The sequence below is a fragment of the Hippoglossus hippoglossus genome, chromosome 2 (assembly GCF_009819705.1).
Source record: "Hippoglossus hippoglossus isolate fHipHip1 chromosome 2, fHipHip1.pri, whole genome shotgun sequence".
NCBI classification, from domain to species: Eukaryota; Metazoa; Chordata; class Actinopteri; order Pleuronectiformes; family Pleuronectidae; genus Hippoglossus; species Hippoglossus hippoglossus.
The window spans coordinates 11,029,855-11,048,328 of record NC_047152.1 but is presented as its reverse complement, the minus strand read 5'-3'; the positions used below and the strand labels follow the sequence as shown (position 1 = coordinate 11,048,328).

The 18,474-nt window shown below is 44.2% G+C and overlaps 5 protein-coding genes across 14 annotated transcripts; 2 read left to right on the top strand and 3 right to left on the bottom strand.

Moving 5' to 3' along the window:
• Positions 1-56: 56 nt before the first annotated feature.
• Positions 57-3,751, bottom strand: LOC117773239 (T-cell surface glycoprotein CD3 zeta chain-like). 2 transcript variants are annotated; one of them, XM_034604967.1, is made up of 7 exons: positions 3,601-3,751; positions 2,450-2,547; positions 2,214-2,309; positions 1,519-1,551; positions 1,323-1,376; positions 1,107-1,136; positions 57-674 (listed from the first exon to the last, which is right to left on the bottom strand). In XM_034604967.1, exons 1-7 carry the CDS (start codon positions 3,641-3,643, stop codon positions 609-611), a joined length of 420 nt encoding a protein of 139 aa, XP_034460858.1. In that variant the 5' UTR covers positions 3,644-3,751; the 3' UTR covers positions 57-608. The 2 variants fall into 2 exon arrangements, with proteins under 2 accessions (XP_034460858.1, XP_034460865.1); XM_034604974.1 differs by having other exon boundaries at positions 557-674; positions 1,519-1,556; positions 2,219-2,309.
• Positions 3,752-3,996: 245 nt separating this feature from the next.
• creg1 (cellular repressor of E1A-stimulated genes 1) lies at positions 3,997-7,105 on the bottom strand. Of its 2 annotated transcripts, XR_004615873.1 has the most exons (5): positions 6,724-7,105; positions 5,070-5,189; positions 4,883-4,996; positions 4,513-4,664; positions 3,997-4,257 (listed from the first exon to the last, which is right to left on the bottom strand). XR_004615873.1 is itself a non-coding variant. In XM_034604899.1 (4 exons), exons 1-4 carry the CDS (start codon positions 7,021-7,023, stop codon positions 4,578-4,580), a joined length of 621 nt encoding a protein of 206 aa, XP_034460790.1. In that variant the 5' UTR covers positions 7,024-7,105; the 3' UTR covers positions 3,997-4,577. The 2 variants fall into 2 exon arrangements, 1 of the variants encoding a protein (XP_034460790.1); XM_034604899.1 differs by having other exon boundaries at positions 3,997-4,664.
• Positions 7,013-14,219, bottom strand: setdb2 (SET domain bifurcated histone lysine methyltransferase 2). Of its 5 annotated transcripts, none has more exons than XM_034604433.1 (13): positions 11,016-11,135; positions 10,275-10,388; positions 10,084-10,179; positions 9,835-10,004; positions 9,448-9,726; positions 9,038-9,366; positions 8,729-8,898; positions 8,426-8,658; positions 8,294-8,339; positions 8,088-8,248; positions 7,919-8,002; positions 7,661-7,848; positions 7,013-7,138 (listed from the first exon to the last, which is right to left on the bottom strand). In XM_034604433.1, exons 1-12 carry the CDS (start codon positions 11,053-11,055, stop codon positions 7,708-7,710), a joined length of 1,863 nt encoding a protein of 620 aa, XP_034460324.1. In that variant the 5' UTR covers positions 11,056-11,135; the 3' UTR covers positions 7,013-7,138; positions 7,661-7,707. The 5 variants fall into 5 exon arrangements, with proteins under 5 accessions (XP_034460324.1, XP_034460296.1, XP_034460306.1 ...); XM_034604405.1 differs by having other exon boundaries at positions 7,015-7,138; positions 7,919-8,007; XM_034604415.1 differs by lacking the exons at positions 7,013-7,138; positions 11,016-11,135 and adding an exon at positions 14,092-14,219 and having other exon boundaries at positions 7,564-7,848; positions 7,919-8,007.
• Positions 10,099-14,646, top strand: LOC117772966. Of its 4 annotated transcripts, none has more exons than XM_034604615.1 (10): positions 11,348-11,488; positions 11,832-11,903; positions 12,394-12,603; positions 12,741-12,863; positions 12,938-13,170; positions 13,250-13,387; positions 13,471-13,658; positions 13,949-14,028; positions 14,104-14,187; positions 14,288-14,646. In XM_034604615.1, exons 2-10 carry the CDS (start codon positions 11,897-11,899, stop codon positions 14,428-14,430), a joined length of 1,206 nt encoding a protein of 401 aa, XP_034460506.1. In that variant the 5' UTR covers positions 11,348-11,488; positions 11,832-11,896; the 3' UTR covers positions 14,431-14,646. The 4 variants fall into 4 exon arrangements, with proteins under 4 accessions (XP_034460522.1, XP_034460506.1, XP_034460514.1 ...); XM_034604623.1 differs by having other exon boundaries at positions 12,412-12,603; positions 14,288-14,607; XM_034604631.1 differs by lacking the exon at positions 11,832-11,903 and having other exon boundaries at positions 10,099-11,488; positions 12,412-12,603; positions 14,288-14,607.
• Positions 14,647-14,996: 350 nt separating this feature from the next.
• On the top strand, positions 14,997-18,092 carry f7l (coagulation factor VII, like). Its single transcript, XM_034604591.1, has 8 exons — positions 14,997-15,153; positions 15,606-15,769; positions 16,243-16,267; positions 16,361-16,474; positions 16,561-16,701; positions 16,826-16,914; positions 17,051-17,165; positions 17,271-18,092. The coding sequence occupies exons 1-8, from the start codon at positions 15,066-15,068 to the stop codon at positions 17,816-17,818; spliced, it is 1,284 nt and encodes a 427-aa protein (XP_034460482.1). The 5' UTR covers positions 14,997-15,065; the 3' UTR covers positions 17,819-18,092.
• The last annotated feature ends 382 nt before the right edge of the window (positions 18,093-18,474 follow it).

The following is an 18,474-nucleotide window of genomic DNA, read 5'->3' as shown; positions in this document are numbered from 1 at the left end:
CTTTTCAAATTAAAATGATCGGCAGCGGTGAAAGTCATGAAATGACTAAATCGTGATTAAATATCGAAGTGAATTTAAATTCAATAAACTCAACCCTCAAATGAAATGTATTTACATTTGAATAATGACATTTCTGAATGTATTCAAACCTATTAAACCATAAAGTGAATCGATTAAAAGACACAATAATCCATGAACTTGTTCTTTAATTGTCGTCTCATTAAGATAAAGTACATTTTACCGTGAATGTGCAGGATTCAAATATTAATTCAACTTAATGTTGAATATTTGAATCATTTTTTATGTTTTATGGAATCAATGGAATACTTGTAGTTTCGTTGTTTGATTTGAATCAGAAAATGTTTAAACATCAAAATAAAGTCTGTTATTCAGACGCTGCAGCAAAAACTCTCAGTAAAATATCAAACGATGTAAAATCAATAAAAATCTAATGAAATACTGAAAACAAACATCCTGGAAAACACAAAGCAACAGTTTTAATAAAGAAGAAGAAACTGCAACAATAAAATCATTTACGTGTGGAGGCCTATGAACCCATGAAAAAAAATCACGTGGTCATCGAGAGGATCCACGATGAGTGGGCGGAGTTAACGAGGAGGAAGTGGCAGCATCTGGAGAGCGTCGTAGGTGTCTCTGGTGGCCGAGCTCAGACCCTGAAGAGACGCCAATCAATCAACCAATCAATCAACCAATCAATCCATCAATCAACCAATCCATCCATCAATCAACCAATCCATCAATCAATCAATCCATCCATCAATCAACCAATCAATCCATCAATCCATCAATCAACCAATCAATCCATCAATCAATCAACCAATCCATCAATCAACCAATCCATCAATCAATCCATCCATCAATCAACCAACCAATCCATCAATCAATCAATCCATCAATCAACCAATCAATCCATCAATCAATCCACCAATCAATCCATCCATCAATCAACCAATCAATCCATCCATCAATCAATCAATCAACCAATCAATCAACCAATCAACCAATCAATCCATCCATCAATCAACCAACCAATCCATCAATCAATCAATCAGTTAGAGTTTCAAATATTTATTCATAAATCTCACCTGATAAATCTGCTCGTTCTTTTTCTTACGCTGCAGAAAAAATAAAAGTAGTTAATATAAATAGGAAAATTTAAATTCAGGAATAAAGAAATAATATTTGTTAAATAATTAAAATGATTTAAAAAAAAATCGAATCTATTTTACTCAAGTACTTTTATGTATATATATTAATACTATATACTAATGTTTAATGATTTGACTCATTGATGAACTGACCTCTCGTTTCACAGGAAGTTCTTTATATTCTCCGTCTGTTGGTCTGTTCAAGTCCTGGAAATTAAAAAAAAAGTGTAGAAATACAAATATTTCACACAGTAAAAATGTGAATATGATCAATACTGTTAAATATCTATAATAACGTTATTTTAAAACCTGTAACTGTTTTCTGAGGAAATAAAAAACAGTTTGTTACCTGGTAGGTGGTGTCATCGGTCAGCCAGCGGTTCTGTCAGAACGTAGAACATAGAACAGATTGGAATCATTCAGTCAATAAGGTTCTAATAGAATTCAACTCTTCCTGATTCCTCGAGGAACTGGGAAGATTCTTCGGTTCCTTCACATACATTTGAATTAAAGAACCTATGAATTAGTGTATTGTGCTGATTTACTGTTGTTGAATCTCGTGGGGTTCTACAGGGAATGTTTCAGTGTTGATCACTGATTATTTTTTGTTCTTTTAAGGGTTCTATAAGGTTCTCCAGTAAGTCTTCAGGGTTAATCAGGTTGTGTAAGGTTCTTTATTTAAGGTTTTAGTAATTCTCTTCAGATTCTGTAAGGTTATTTAAAGGTTCCTTTTGGGTTATTTGTGATTCTTTTATTGTTTGTATGTTCTTCAGGGGTTGTCAAGGTTCTTCAGGTTGTTTAAGGTTCTTCAGGTTGTTTAAGGTTCTTGTAAGACAAAAAGAGTGAGAACCCTAAAAAGACTGTAGGTTGTTGAGAAAGTATCAGAACTGGATTATTGGAGGTTTGTGACAGAACTGAGACAAGGGGAGAACAGAGATAGAACCCTGATGTGATGGTGTGTGGTTCCTTAAAGAACCTCTGAAGAACCATGAGAGAACAGCGTGTTTGTTGAGTGGAGACGTGTTCATAAAGAGTTGGACTCACTCGTTCTCTCTCACTGTCTCTCACCAGTCCAGTGTAGCCGCCGTCGTCCCCGTTCGGATCCTGATCGTCCTCGAACTTCACTTTGGATCGAAAGAACTAAAGAAAAAAGTGAATGATGGTTCAAGTTATTTTGAACTTTTATTGCATCTTCAAGTCAAACTTTCAAAATAAAAGCAGCTGAACTGACTGTGATCAGCTCCTGTTCTTTCAAAATAAGAAGTGGTAGAGGAACACACCTTCTCTTTGATGAACATCCCGGTGATGATGAGTCCGTACAGGCCGAGGAAACCGTCCAGGATGTAGCAGAGCTGCGGGTCGTTCGGCGACATGGCGTCTGTGGAGGTCAGAGGTCACATACTGGATGAACAGTTTGTGATAAACAATGATATTGAACTTGTTCTTCATCTTCTTCTTCATCCTCATATCAGCTTCCATTTCATCTTCACCACAGAAACCTCTGACGACCTTCACATCGCTTTCATTCACTTTACGAACGACTCTTTATCCTCAAACTATCGTACGACTCCATCAACGACCGACATCGTTCAGCAGCTGGAAACCCGTCTCCGTGGCAACAGCCAATAGAAACATGAACTGTCGTCAGAGGCCTGTGGTCGGATCAGAGATCGGAGAGAACAGGAAGTGTGTGCGTGAGCTGTAAACTGACACTGTGTGTGTACTATTGTTAATCATTAAATCTATTATACCTTATGAATATAAATGGTAAAGTAAAACATGAGTAATATTAATAAATGAAGTAAAGTAGAAAGCAAAATATTCTTTGTGACTGAACGAGTCAGAAAATAAAAGTTTCCTTAATTTTAACATAAAAAAACAAATGTTTGTGTTGTTTTCTGTTTCCAGAAAAACTCGGTGTTTATGAATATTAATATCAATAAAGATCAGAAGTCGCAGATTGAGTCTGAGGTCAAAGTGTACGCAGACGACACTGTGGAGTCTGTGAGGATCCAACATGGCCGCCACAGAGAAGCTGCTTCCTCCTCGTTTGTTAACGACGCTGCTGAAAAGCTTCTTCTCACAAATTAAACATATTTATCAATAAATATTTACACATTTCTACCAAATGTTTTGTGATTTATTTTTTATGTTTGCAGACGAGTCGTTCTCTAATCAAAATTTTTATTATTGTTTAAAAATAATTATTGTATTTAAAAACCTGATATTTATTCTTTGTCTGTAAAATCACCATTTTCTAAATAAAACATTAATAAAAACCAGAAATATTTGAACCTGAGCAGTTTCCTGTTTCATTTCTATTGTTCATCCACCATCTTCAAAAGGTTGAGAAGTAACAGGACGTCACATCTTCAACACGTTATTATATAATTAAGATGAGTTTAATTATAATTATTATAAAGAGTTTTACCTGTCGGAGGAAACACGAGAAGCAAGAAGACGAACGACTTCATTTCTCCTCAACACGATTTCACTCTTTAACAAAGAGACTGAACCACGGAGCTCGTCTGAGTGGAGCAGGAAGTGGTGACAGGTGACACACACACACACAGACACACACAGACACACACACACACACACACACACACACACACACAGACACACACACGCAGACACACACACACACACACACACAGACACAAATCATCCTTTTTCTATTTACAAAAGTAGAATTTCATAGCAAAGATATAAAGTTTTTATTCAAATGTTTCACTTCAGCTTGAAAATAAAATGATTTTTACAAACAACAGATTCAATCAAAGTGTCAGAACCTATAAAGTTTTATATTTTCCACCTTAAATCGTTGTTGTATTAAACTTGGTTTGTCGAGTTGCTCATGAACCAACAAACATTTGATCTTTTGTATCTTCCGCTCAGTTTAATCCTGTTAATGTGAATTTAGTCAAACTAAAGAAAATATTATTTTTTCTTCAGCACTGAACAAAAATGATAAAAATGATAAATTATGTTTTGAATCTTTCATTATCAGAGCAACAGCGCCACACATTGGTCAAACTCCAACACTGCACACATATATAATCACACATTTACATATATGTTAAGACACCATCGATCAGATTTCACGGCAGAGTGTATATATATATATATATATATATATATATATATATATATATATATATACACATATATATATATATATATATATATACACATATATATATATATATATAAACAGGTTCCTCATCTTGTGTATGATAAATAGAGTTTTAAAGTGGTCGTTTTTAACATATTATTTCTGATAATCTTTATGGCGTAGAAGATGACACATCTACTTCCTGTTTCCTGTTTGAAAATGTACGATTTCAATCTGTGGTGACATCATGAGAACTACAAACGAAGCATCGAGGGACGACAGAACCCAGAAGCTCAGTGGTGCTTCTCGTACGGTGTCGCCTGGAAATACTCGTCCGGAGTGACGGTCTTCACGCCACCGAAATAATCCAACACCCACACCTGAAAACAGAGGAGGAGCAGGTCGTTAACGAGACTTCCTGCTGTCTGATTGGCTGAAAACAGTGACGAGGTCAGAATCAGGTGGAAACACATTTAAAAATCACATGGAGGTTTTTGTTTTGGTTGTAGTTCAGGTGCAGTTTTAGTCGTATTAGTATTATTACTAGTTCTAGCATTCGTAGTATTCGTAGTATTAATCGTAGACCTTGTCCTCGTACCTGTGTGATGTTGAACTTGGCGAAGAACCAGTTGTGATCTGTCGGCCAATCAATCATCTCCGGATGTCGACTGAACAGAGACTTCTTAGCAAACTCCGCCTCCGTGTCGTTGACCTGCAGCAGGAAGAGGAAGTGAGGCGGGGTCATGTGACCGCTCAGAGGCGGAGACAGGTGCGTGAGTGGTTACCTGGACGACGGATCCCGACAGGAGGACCCGGGCGCAGAGCGGACTCTGAGGGTCGTAGCTCTGCTGACGACAGTAGTCCGTCTGAGCCAGGGTCATGGACAGAGACGCCGCGGGGTTCACCTGCAGGGGGCGCCAGCGGGTCCCAGAGGACGAGAAGAGAAACTTTTCAGGACTTGATCGATTTTTCACAAATAAACAGCGACGCAGAATCTCCCTTCTTGACGGTGAATTAATGGTTGAAGCTACATTTTGATGTTTGTTTTAAATTTTGTGATAAAATATTAAAAGTAAATTCATTAGTTTTACTGTCACATGAACATGTTTAAATGACTTAATTCAAAGTTTTTAACTCGTTTAAATAACTTTAACAACACGACTAGTGAAACATCTGAACACACTATTAAAGTTCACGTGATCAAATGTCACATGTAACATGTTTCTGCTGCGTCATGTGACACAAAAACATTTCTCTCCAGAAACGGCTGAGTCACGGTGCATAAATAAAAGTGCTGAGTCACGGTGCATAAATAAAAGTGCTGAGTCACGGTGCATAAATAAAAGTGCTGAGTCACGGTGCATAAATAAAAGTGCTGAGTCACGGTGCATAAATAAAAGTGCTGAGTCACGGGAGAAGCTGTTATGTAAAGCAACGTTTTCAGAAGTTTTTACAAACGATAAAAGATTTTTCTTTAAACGTGTCAGAGGAACGACAGAAGAAATCAAACAGGAAGGTTTAGCATTAACAGTCGAAGAATAATTATAACATACAACATGAACTTAAATTCAATAAAAGTTATTAATATCAATTCCCCTTAAATAATACTACAGGAATATCACAACTTTAAACTGAATGTTATGTACATATATCATAGTGTGATATGAAATATGGTCAACTTTACAGCAGCTGTGTGGTTTTAATATAAGTATTTAAAATAAACACCAAATTAAAACCAGATGTTTGATGTGAACGGAGCCTTGTACATGAATAATAGACATTTTGGATAATAAGTCAAATTAATTTGTATAAATGGAAGTTTTCTACTTTCTTCAACACTCACCAGTAAACATCTTTTCTTTATAGAGTCTGTGTGAATTATTCATACGATAGAAGAGAATCATTCCATGTTTCTTTCTATGTAAGAAGTGTAGATGTGTGCAGATGTGTGTAGATGTGTGTAGATACGTGTAGATACGTGTAGATACGTGTAGATACGTGTAGATACGTGTAGATGTGTGTAGATGCAGCAGCGGTGTGTAGATACGTGTAGATACGTGTAGATGTGTGTAGATGCAGCAGCGGTGTGTAGATACGTGTAGATACGTGTAGATGTGTGTAGATACGTGTAGATACGTGTAGATGTGTGTAGATGCAGCAGCGGTGTGTAGATACGTGTAGATACGTGTAGATGTGTGCAGATGTGTGTAGATACGTGTAGATACGTGTAGATGCGTGTAGATGCGTGCAGATGTGTGTAGATACGTGTAGATACGTGTAGATGTGTGTAGATACGTGTAGATACGTGTAGATGTGTGTAGATGCAGCAGCGGTGTGTAGATACGTGTAGATACGTGTAGATGTGTGCAGATGTGTGTAGATACGTGTAGATACGTGTAGATGCGTGTAGATGCGTGCAGATGCAGCAGCGGTGTGTACCTGCAGGTCCTGCACCGACACCTCCATGCGGGTCAGGTACATGTAGGGCACCCCGGAGCCGGAGCCCTGCGGCCCGTCGCTCACTGACAAGCTGTTGGAGAAGGGTCGACCCTCCAGGGGGGGGTGAGAGGAGATGGTGGCCATGGAGGCCCAGTCACACTGGTGCGAGACGAAGCGGGCCACCCGGGCCAGCTGCTCGTGAGGCGGGATCCGGATCCGGAGGCCGCCCCGGGCCCCGGAGCAGGAGCACCAGAGGAGGCCGAGGAGCAGCGCGCACACAACCCGGCCAGCAGCGCTCATGTTCGGCCTCAGTGTTCCACGCACTGCGGGGGACCTGGAGGAAGACCGCTGGGAAACAACAGGCCCACATCCGCTCTGGACTTTCACAGTAAAAGACAACTCAAGGGCAGAATACCTTCAAAATAAAAAACAACCTAATGTCAGACTAACTTCCAAATAAAAGACAGCCTATGATGGAGCAGCCCGTTGCATTATGGGAGGAGTTACACACGACTCCTCCTCCATGTTTGTTTTTCTCCTGAAGTCACGTGAATGTTCCACGTTCAGAAGTCATTCACCTACAAGTTGTTGCCAAGCGCCATAAAAACTGAAGAAGAAGAACGAGATGTGAGTTTCTGAGAGTTTCTGATTCTCTGGGATCTTCCTGCGAAGTGAAGGTTCTAAACATTAAAAGATTAAAATCAGGTCAATGCATCTGTTTGTCTCCACGTTTTTAAAATGAGTCCTTTAGTCACTTTATACTGAAGTTAGTGTTGGTGAAATGTTATCCTGACGTCACAGCCACACTTATTACAATCTTTCAAAATAAAAGAGCCTCAGTTAATTGTTAATTGTCATTTTATTATGAAAAAACGTGTTTTTGCAGAACAACAGTAGAAGAGCGTTTGTGTCGTGTTGACAGCGGCAGCGTCTGAACCTGGGTCGTAGCGTCACCGGGCCTCTCGACCTTCGACCTCGCAGACGTCACACAGGTTTTCCTCGACGACGAACTGACCCCGACAACCATCGCTCCCGCAGAGACACGTCACTTCCTGTTTCGGCAGCACGGCCGTGTGTCTGACAGCGGAGTAGTTCCAGGTGAGCTCCGTGCCGGCCTTCACCCTCCTGCACAGAGAGACACGTTAACAACCACGAAGAAGAAGAACCACAAACAGCTGCTTCTCCTCTTCCTCACCTGCTGGTGAAGAAGGCGATGACGGGGAAGGCGGGGTCGTGGGAGTCGGTGAAGACGTTCTGGACGAAGAGGTTCGGCCGGCAGCTGTGCTGTTAACAGAGAGGATGTCGATGTTCTCAGCCCTTTCATAATAAAACACCCAGTTCATTTCTTCCTGTTGTTAACTCACGTTGATGAAGCGGCTCACGTTTCCCTCCCGGCTGGCGTCCAGAACATGAACGTCCTCCACCTTCGCCGCTCTCTTCAGACTCTTCTGCTCCGACGTCTCTGAGCCGCTCTTCATGCTCACCTTCTTCGCTGTCTCCACGGTAACGCCGAGCTTCTGGTCACCTGACGGACGATGTCCCTTCACTTTAGATTGTAAAGTAATGGGACCTGAAGGGGGCGGCGGCTCCGGGCCTCCCAGAACCACCGTCTGAACCTGAGGAAAAAAACAAACAAAAAAACACCATTCAGTCGTTTTAATTCACGTCGGATGAAGAGAAGTGACGACGGCGTGTCTCTGACCTGCAGCGCAGCGGCGTCCGGCGGCCTCTGGATCACTGGGACGTGCAGAGGTGGGGAGGTGGGCGGGGACTTAGGTGGCGGAGACGTCTCCAGCAGGTTGCTCCGCCCCTCCAGGACCGGCGGGGCCAGCCACTCAGTGACGACCTCCACCTCGTCGTCTGACGGGAGATCGAACCTCGCCAGTTTGGGCGGCAGAGGCTCCAGGGGAGTCTGGACCCGCTGCAGGATCACACCTGGAAATCAAACGCGTTTAACTTTACATGAACACATCCTGGATTCTCTGAAACGTTACCGTCGGCTCACCTGCGTAGATGCAAACAAAAGTGCCACGGTCCACGTCGTCACGGCAACGCACGCCCCAGCCACGGTCCTCGGTCTGGAAAACCTGGAGCCGGACTCTGATCCCTCGCTGGACCAGACGGTTCTGACAACGAGCCCGGTCACAACCGCACCACGGACCGCACTCATACAGCCTAACACACACACACACACACACACACACACACACACACAGACACACACACACACACACACACACACACACACACACAGAGGTAAGTATGTAGACATCACAATGCTCCTGAATCTGTAACGTCACAGTTGTCCTCTCACCCTGACGACTCGGGTTCACTCAGCCTGTGGTGGCTGTAACAGCGCCCTCCTCTGTTCATAGCGATGCAGGCGCAGCTCTGTGCGTCTGTGCAGCCGTCGACACAATCGCAGCAGGCGTTGAACAGCGTGGCGCCGCGGCTCAGGAAGCAGCCGTGCGGCCAGCGGTCCCTCCTGTAGCGGAACTCAGCGGGACGGGCGCCGCCGTCACTGGGGCACAGCTCCACCGGTGTGGGCTCCACGCCACGACTCAGGTCCAGCTCTGGACGCTGAGACCTCGGCGCCACAGGAGGGTCCAAATGAACAGAGCGGTTGAAGGTGAAGAAGTCGACCTGGAGGAGGAGCATCCAGTTATTAAAAGTTTCACTGAAGTTTCCGGTAGACTCTGAACGCAGCGTGATACATCAGCTGACCTGCAGGACGTCGTCGATCTCTGTAGCCAACAGGAAATCCATCACATCGTCATGGTTACGAAGGATCTGTCCACAAGGCGCTCTGTAAACCACGTCCCAGTCGTCTGCATCCAACTGCTCCGCCTGCTGGGACTCCACAGGCTCCGCCCCCCCTCCAGGTGACATCAGCTGCACGGCGCTCAGTCTCTTAAAGCCGCAGAGCAGCGGAACCTTCAGAGGGTTCTGTGCCCAGAACAGAGGCATGGACTGAGGCATGCTGGGTAAACTGGGCATGCACGTCTGGAAGAGACAAGAACAATGTGTTCAAATTAGAAATCACAGGAACACGTGTTCACAGCGTGTGTGTTAGTGTGTGTGTTGTGCATTGTGTACAGCGTGTAGTGTTACCTTGCAGCAGGTGTGGGGGTGGTACTGCAGCTGGACAGGGGCCAGCAGAGGCAGCAGCTCCTCTCTGACAGCAGGGGGCGCTGCAGGGCCGGACAGGCCATTAGTGGGAGGTACGGGGGAGGTCGAGGGGGAGGGACTGTGGTGGGGGAAGTCAGCTGGCAGCACCTCACCTGTTCAGGTAAACATGAACCAATCAGTGGTCATACCCCCTGATGCCAGCAGAGTTTCAGAATAAAAGCCTGAGTTTACCTGCACCGATGACCACCTGGACGACGGACGAGTCCTGAACCGACACCGAGGGACACAGGTCCAGAGACTCCAGCAGCTTCCACGCCTGAACCAGCTCTGATCAACAAACCACATCACAGCGTCAGGACAGGAAACGCCACGGAGCGCCCGTCATCACAGCAACATGAAGAGGTCAAAATAAAAGGTCCAACCTTTGTCTGTGGCCGTGTTCTTCTTCAGGACTCTCTTCAGGTGGTCCAGGTACGACAAGACGCCGTTAAACAACTGATCCACGTCCTCCTCCGCCCAGAAAGCCTGGGCTCGCTCTGAAAAACAAGTTCACATCATTAAAGTCCCTCACTGAAGCTGCTGTCACACCTGAACTCCTGAGGTCCTCCATTCTTCAGAGGGGCCGATCTGTAAAACGCTAATGTCCGACTGAGAACCTTCCACGTTTCTGCAGAACTTCTCCATCCAGTCCCCAAGTGAACCCAGCAGGAGATGCTGAGTCTGAGCAGAATCTGCTGCTGTGTTGTTCATGTGTGAAAGAGAAGCTGGAGTCCAGACCCAGTTCTCCACAGTTCTTCTTCTGAAGAACATCAGGAGACGACGCAGCAGCAGATTCTTCTGTTTGTGTGAATGTTTCCTGTTCGCTCACACGAACACGTGAGAAGTAAAGATTTAGTTTATAATGAGATAAACACAACACAGATGTGTCACTGATCATTTCATCAACGATTATTTGCATTACCCATCAACTGTCAATCATTCGATCCATTAATATCAGAAAAAGTCCATCTGTGTTTTGGCCTAAAAACACACATGGACTTTTCTATGTTTATTTTCTCAGTTCAGATCAGTAGTTGTTAAAAACACTAAAATGATGTTTACTATCAGGTTTATAGAAACCTGGACCAGTTGAATCCGGACCAGTTTGAAATCTTCCTTCTCACCAACATCTCGAGGATCCAGCGCTGCAGCTGCTTCTCTCATCTGCAGACAGCTGTTAGCTCCCAGCTAGCTCCCAGCTAACAGCAGCTTTATAACCGCGAACTTTAACCAGAGGAAACTTCGTCGAACCAACAAAACAAACTGGAGCCGAGTTGAAGTCACTCGAGCTCAGTTTGAACCGGAGCTCGTGTCTCCATCCATTCAGCCGAGGGGAAGCTAACCGCTGCTACAAGCTAACCGCTGCTACAAGCTAACCGCTGCTACAAGCTAACGGCTGCACGGACATCAGGACTACACCTGAGAGGATTTCAACATCGTATTAAACACAACGTCCATCAAGTTCAAACTCTCGATCTTAAATAGAAAGTTAGAAGCCGTCTCCTTCTGCAGGACGGGATTTACTCTCTCGCTACTTTGGTCCCTAACGGCCACCGTCGAGTTTCAGGAGAGATTCTGCCCCGGTCTGGTCTTTCAGGTATTTTTAAAATCTATATATTCTTTAAATTGTTTATATGTTGTTAAATTCTTCTTATAAACTAACAGATAGAAAAATATATTAAAGGTTTTTCTGGACTTTTTAAACTTCAATTGTACTGATCGAGCTGTGTCTGCCTGCGAGTCCGTTCTCAGGGAGAACTAACAGCTACAGTTTGAATGGACCTCTGACGGCCACCGTACCGCAGGATACGACATGTCAACATGTGAGGTTTTAACTGTGAATAACTCAAAGTTAAAATGAACATTTACTGATCTATTTAAACGGCATAGTGTTAATGTGAGTTTCACTGCGCAATGAAAACACGGCTTTTAATCTGAAGGCTCTTCACAGACACTTCCTGTCGTTTTGTAATCGTGAAAAAGCGTCAATGAAAGAGAGAGATCCATGACAGGTGAGTTTCATTTAAATGGTTCTACTGGTTCTACTGGTTCTACACTGAGCTGGACCACAGACTCACTAACATCTCACATCTAACTCTTCCTCGGAATGGTTCTACTGGTTCTACTGGTTCTGTGGTTTCTACACTGAGCTGAACCAGTAATAACATCAGCAACACCAGTTACTACAGGAACGGCTGTAATAACTCCAGTTACTATGGTAACACCTGTAACGGCTGTAATAACTCCAGTTACTATGGTAACACCAGTAACGGCTGTAATAACTTTGTACAGTAACAGTCAGATTTCCGCTGGCCCCTGGCCCCGCCCTGGGATCCACCCCCGACATGACACATAATAAAAATCAATCTATTAATCAATCAACCACATTAAAACATTTTAAGATTAAAAAAACAAGTGGCAGCCATTTAGATTTTCTGTTTTACAGCTGTAACAAATATAATAGATCACAGAGTTTGTCATTCTCTGATGTTAACTGTTCAGGCTCCTCCTCCTCCTCAGGTGACATGTCTCAGGTGCGGCGGGCAGTGGGCGAGGCCTTCTGGGCGATGTGTGCGGCAGACTCCGCCTCCATGCCGGTCCACTGGTACTATGACGTTGACGACATCCGGAGGGACTTTGGCGGCTGGATCTCCGGATTCTCGTCACCCAGAGAGCGACACCCATCCAGCATCCTGAGTCTGTCCAACTCTGGTAGAAACTCCGCCCACCGGACCAAAAACAATCACATTCACTTATTTAACAAACTGTTATCGATCTTTAAAAATGACTAAACTTAATTTGTGTTATTGGGCATGAGTTTTATTACGTGTCCGTTTGTCGTGTCGCAGCCGGCAGCGGTCGGACCGCTTGGTCGTCCGGGGGGAAGCAGCCTGACGTGGTCGGTAACGTGATTCTCCACGATAAACTGAACCTGTGGAAGTCATCCAGAGGCTCCGTTCACTATCACCAAGGTAACGCTGGTCACGTGCGGAGCTCATGAGTTACGAGGTTGGATGTGGTCGTCATGTGTCCGTGTGGTCTCCAGGTCTTCAGGCGGGTGACAACACCCTGAACGCCCTCTGTTCCCTTCGAGTGGCTCGGTCGCTCGTTGGGGGGGGTTTCACCGACGTCTCTCAGCCGGACGCTCGAGCCACCGTGCTCTCAGACTATGTTCAGTTCCTGACGACGCCCGGCAGCCACAACGACACCTACGCCGAGTCTTCCCACCGCTCGTTCTTCGCCGACTGGCAGGAGAGCAGACCGACTTCACCCCGTCAGGTAAAACAAGCGCCCCCATCACACGTCAGCCGCTTTTACCACATGACCTCCGGGTCACGCTGTTCTTTGTGTTTTCCAGGTTCTGACATTTGCAGAAAAACGCTCCAAGTTTAAGTTGAGTTCCTCGTTCCCGGACGGCCAGCTGGACGCAATCGGCTGCCTTCCCATGAGCCTCCCCTTCATCCTGCTGTCGGCCTCGGCCAATGAGGAGAAGGCTGTGAGTTTTCTACACCTATGAAAAGATGCAGCATGACAGATGTCGTAGAGAACAAACGTCCATGTTCTGTTCTCATCGTCCAGGTCGCCGCAGCAGTGGAGTTTGTGAAGCTCACCCACCCTCACCCCAAAGTGTCCGAGTACGTGTCCATCTACAGCCGGGCGCTGCACGCGGTGCTAGGGGGCGCCGGCGTGCGGCAGCAGGCCGAACACGCTCTGAGGAGATTGAACGTCTGGGACGTCTGCCAGAGCTACAGCCGCAAGGCCGCCAGGTCGAGTCACTTTCACAATAAAAGACTGATATTAAAGGAAGGAGTGAGCTTTAAGTTTCTAAAATTATTTTGATGTGAAATACCCGTTCAGCTTTTGATACTATAAGCACTTCCTGCAGGTATTTCACAATAAAAGCCAAGAGAAGGGATAACATACTGTGAGCTTTTAATGTGAAACAGTCTTACTCTGAAGTTCAACATAAAGACACATTTTTTAATGGATGTGGTTAAAGTTCGTAGATTAATTTCAGATATGTTCTATACTCTTAACGACAGTTTGTGCGTCGCAGGTTTCTCGTGTCGTCTGAGGAACGACTGAAGGTGCATCAGAGCGCCGTCAACTACCTCGGCCTCGCATGCTACACCAAAGGTCAGAGAGCGCTCAGCAGGAAGTCTGTAGAATGATCTGAAGGTTTTATTTTGAAAGTCTTACCTGTGTGTACAGGTGCTCTGTCCAGCATGTTCTACCTGGCTCACGAGTTTCACGACGACCTCAGAGGAGGAATCCTGACAAACACCAACTGTGGAGGTTCGTACACTTTCACAGTGAAAACAGGAAACAGAATCCAGTTTATTTTTGCAGTTCAGTACTTTTCTACTTGTCGTACTGATACTTCCTGTGTGTTCAGGTGAGAACTGTAACCGTGGCGCGGCTCTGGGCGCGCTGCTTGGGGCGGGGGGGGCGTACCTCGGAGCCAGCATCCCTCAGGAGTGGAAGGATGAACTGAGAGACGCCCAGGACGTCATCCCTGACATCCTGAAGATGCAGTGAGAGCAGGCGTCGCCCCCTGAAGGAGTGGAGGAGAACTGCAGAATTGCATCTGTTTGTCTTCCTGTTCACAATGTTTTATTTAAGTGAAACTGTAAAATGTGTTGAAAGTTTCCACTTAGAACAAATCCATTGGTTTGTTTTGATTTTTTTGGAAAAATAAAACCAGTTGAGAATTGGAACTGTTTCAGTGTCGAGATTAAACTTCAGTTTCAGATTTGAGAGAAACTGTTTGGCTGTTTTCAATCTAATTATTTTTCCTTTCATGTTTTTCACCTAATTTACATGAAATATTTAATTTGGACGTATCTGGGAAGATTCTATATTTCGTTCCTGTCTGAAGAGAAAATAATTGAATTCAAACTTTGCAGCAAACATAAATTTTGAGTTTGGTCTTGTTCATTACATCATTTTGTCCAAACTTAAACATAAACCTCTTTTGCTCTTTCTCTGATTGGTTGATGAAGGTGTTGGATCATCTTTTCCAGATCACTTCAAACCAAAACCTGTGATTTCTTTAAAATTCTTTCGAAACCATTCAGAGTGACGGAGCTGCAGTCGGAGAGCTCAGCTGATATTCAGGACGTCAGAGGACGTTTCTGTGTTTTCAGTGTTTTTGACCTTTGATCAGAACAAACATGGCGTCTGTGAACGGAGAAACGAGGCGATTCTTATTCCTACAGCTCCTCATCGCCTCTATCCCAGCATGCACTGGGGTTCCTGAAGGTCACTCCTCTGCTTCTTCTTCTCCTTAATCTCATCTTCGTCTGTATTCAATTTAAATGAACGAATGAACTTCTGTCCTCCAAGGATCGGTGTCAGTCAGTGAGCTGTATGTTCTGCTAACAATGCTAAAATGACCATAGAATGTTTTTCTCCATTGTTTCCACTTCAGCTATATGTGCTAGAATTTATTCATTAGCCGACGTTTAGTCCAAAAACTGACGTTCTAAACTTCTTCATTGTATTTTATAGTAAATAAAAAAGTTGTTGACTCAATTGGAATCAGGAAGTAAACATAGGGACACGCTCGCTAACAACTCGATTACTAGCTCTTTGGCTTTGATAAATAGTCATGCTAATGCTATCAAAACTTCACGCTAGCTTAAATGATCTTCACTGTTATTCCATAACGTCCCTCTAGAGGCCACTTGTCCTGTGTTGTTGTGTTAAAGCAGGAGTGTTTGTGAGCAGACCCGAGGCGAGCGCTTTCCTGCGTCGCAGTCGTCGGGCGAACTTCCTGCTGGAGGAGCTGAAATATGGAAATCTGGAGCGCGAGTGTCTGGAGGAGAAATGTTCCTACGAGGAGGCGAAGGAGATCTTTGCTCTTCCTCAGCAGCTGGTCAGTCCAGATACAAACAATGAATAAAGATGGACTACGTGTAAGCTCCTTAATCAGCTGGACCGCCCCCTGGTGGCTGCCTGCAGTAAAGATGATAAACTCTGCCTCCTCCATGTTAGCAGATGGGACATGGACCAAACAAAAAAATCTAAGTAGACTTTAAGTAAATGTTTGTCAAAGATGGTTTCTGTTATTTCAGGTCGTTTGTTTGTTGAAATGTTTCCGATCTGTTTGGTTTTGATTAGTTATTGATGATATATAAACAAGCTGAGACATCATGATTGGTCAAGAGCATGTATGGGCGGGACCACTACGGCTAAGATGGCAGCGTTCAAAGCAGAGATATTTTGGCTACATTATTTATCGTGCGGAGAAGTGGAGACGGTCGTCCCTCTTTCTTTTCAGTCTCAAACGCTGTCATGGTTTATAGCAGCTACTGTTACTGTCCTTAATTTGTTTCTTGTCTTTTTCAGGAAGCCTTCTGGAGGACGTACACAGGTACTGCAATATGACGACCTTTAGGGTTTTTAAGATTCATGTAACAAACATCACCTTTAAGTGTCAAATGTTTTACTTTGGAACTGCGCATAGCGGTGGACCAGTGCCTCTCGTCCCCCTGTAAGAACGGAGCCACCTGTACTCGCCATGTCAACACATATTTCTGCAAATGTCCATCTCGTTTCCATGGATACAACTGCAACAAAGGTAGGAGCAATGCTGGCTGCAACATGAAAGTTGAGTCAAAGATGAAGTCAAACAAAGTCGTGGTTTTCGTCCGTGTCTCTTTACAGTGCGTTTGACCTCCAGCAGCTGTCGCTATAGAAACGGCGGATGTGAACATTTCTGCAGAGAGTTTCCAGATCGTCCTTACATCTGTTTCTGTGCTCCGGGATACAAACTGGGTCCGGACAACAGCACCTGTGTGCCCCAAGGTCTGCTCCACTGTAGTGACACTGTAGTGACGCTGTAGTGATGCTGTAGTGACGCTGACATGAGACGAATCAATAATCTGACAACGTAAACAACAAGAACGTGTTTCTCGTCCCTCTGGTCCAGATGGCGTCCCCTGTGGAAGACCTTGGCCACACATGTCCCCCAGGGTTGTAAACGGGAAAGCATGCCCTAAAGGACAATGTCCATGGCAGGTATGTTCCTGAACACGCATTCCTTAGCGTGTTTTAAATATCCAAATATCCAAAACAGTAATGTCATGTAACTGACAGTGTATGATTATAATGATGATGATGATGATGATGAAGAAGAGTCTTCGTCTCTGTCCAGGCTCTGTTGACTGCAAATAAGACTTTGATTTGTGGAGCCATCGTCCTGTCAGATCAGTGGATTTTAACCGCAGCTCACTGTGTTTTGATTAAAGGGATTTTCAATATCAGTGTCGGTAAGATGATTTTTTTTCTGTCTGTCTCGTGGACTTGTAATCTGAAACCTATTAAATATAATATATATAATTGATTGAATATATAAAACTTGTGTCCCTGTGCAGGGAAACATGATTGTCAGAACCCGGAGGAGAAGGAGCAGAAGCGGCGTGTGGTCAAAGTGCAGATCCACCCAGGCTACAACGAATTCAGCTACGACAGCGACCTGGCCTTGCTGAAGCTTTCCTCCCCGCTGAAACTGGGCCCCCTTGTGGTGCCCATTTGCCTTCCTGCCCGGAACAGCACCTTCATCAGGGCGATGGCAACTGTCCGCCACTCCACCGTGTCCGGTTGTGGCCGCATGGCGGAGAGAGGACCCATCGCCAGTTTCCTCCAGCGACTGGTGCTGCCGAGGGTTCCTCTCCAGGAGTGCCGCCTCCACACCAAGCTTAACATCACCCGGAACATGCTCTGCGCCGGGCACAGGGCCGGACGTCATGACTCCTGCCACGGTGACAGCGGCGGTCCTCTGGTGACGCTATACAAGCAAACCTGGTTCCTGGTGGGCGTGGTTAGCTGGGGGAAGGGCTGCGCCAATGAAAACAAGTACGGCGTCTACGCCAAAGTCAGCAACTTCCTGGACTGGATCGAGAACGTCATGTCCACCGTCTGAAACACGACCTTTTGTTAGTTTCATGATTCTTCTCTCAAATTACTGATCAGTCATTTGTTTTTCACATGAAACATGTATCAACTTTATAAATCTTCATTAAAATACAGAGAATATAGTTTGACGGATATATATCTACCTCTGAAATCCTGTATAATAAATATTTCTTTGTGTTTGTAATTGTTGTGAAATGGATCTTTACATAACGTGAAATATCAGTTATTGTAAAAAATATATATATTTAGTAAAAAATAAAGAGAAATTTAAGAAAGAAACTTAAATCTGTTTCAGAAGTATATTTATATATACATAGACAGATGAAAATAATATACATATTTTGTATAGATTCAATAGAAGGATGTTTTTAAATAACTATAATAGATCATTATAAATAATGATTATTTCAATGTACCACAATCCTATGTATACTACTATACAAGCAAAGTGCATTAAGCAGAGGATGTGGGATCAATGGATACCCAACATCTAAGCTACTAAGCTAACAAAGAAACAGCTGTTAGCTCCAATGTCCGAAATCTGAAACTGCTCTTACAACTAGAGATCGTAACGCACAACAACGATGTAACAAGGAGGAGGACGACAGGTCAGAGATCGGAACCAAGCCCCAGTAGAACCAGGTCCAACACAAAGGAACCTGA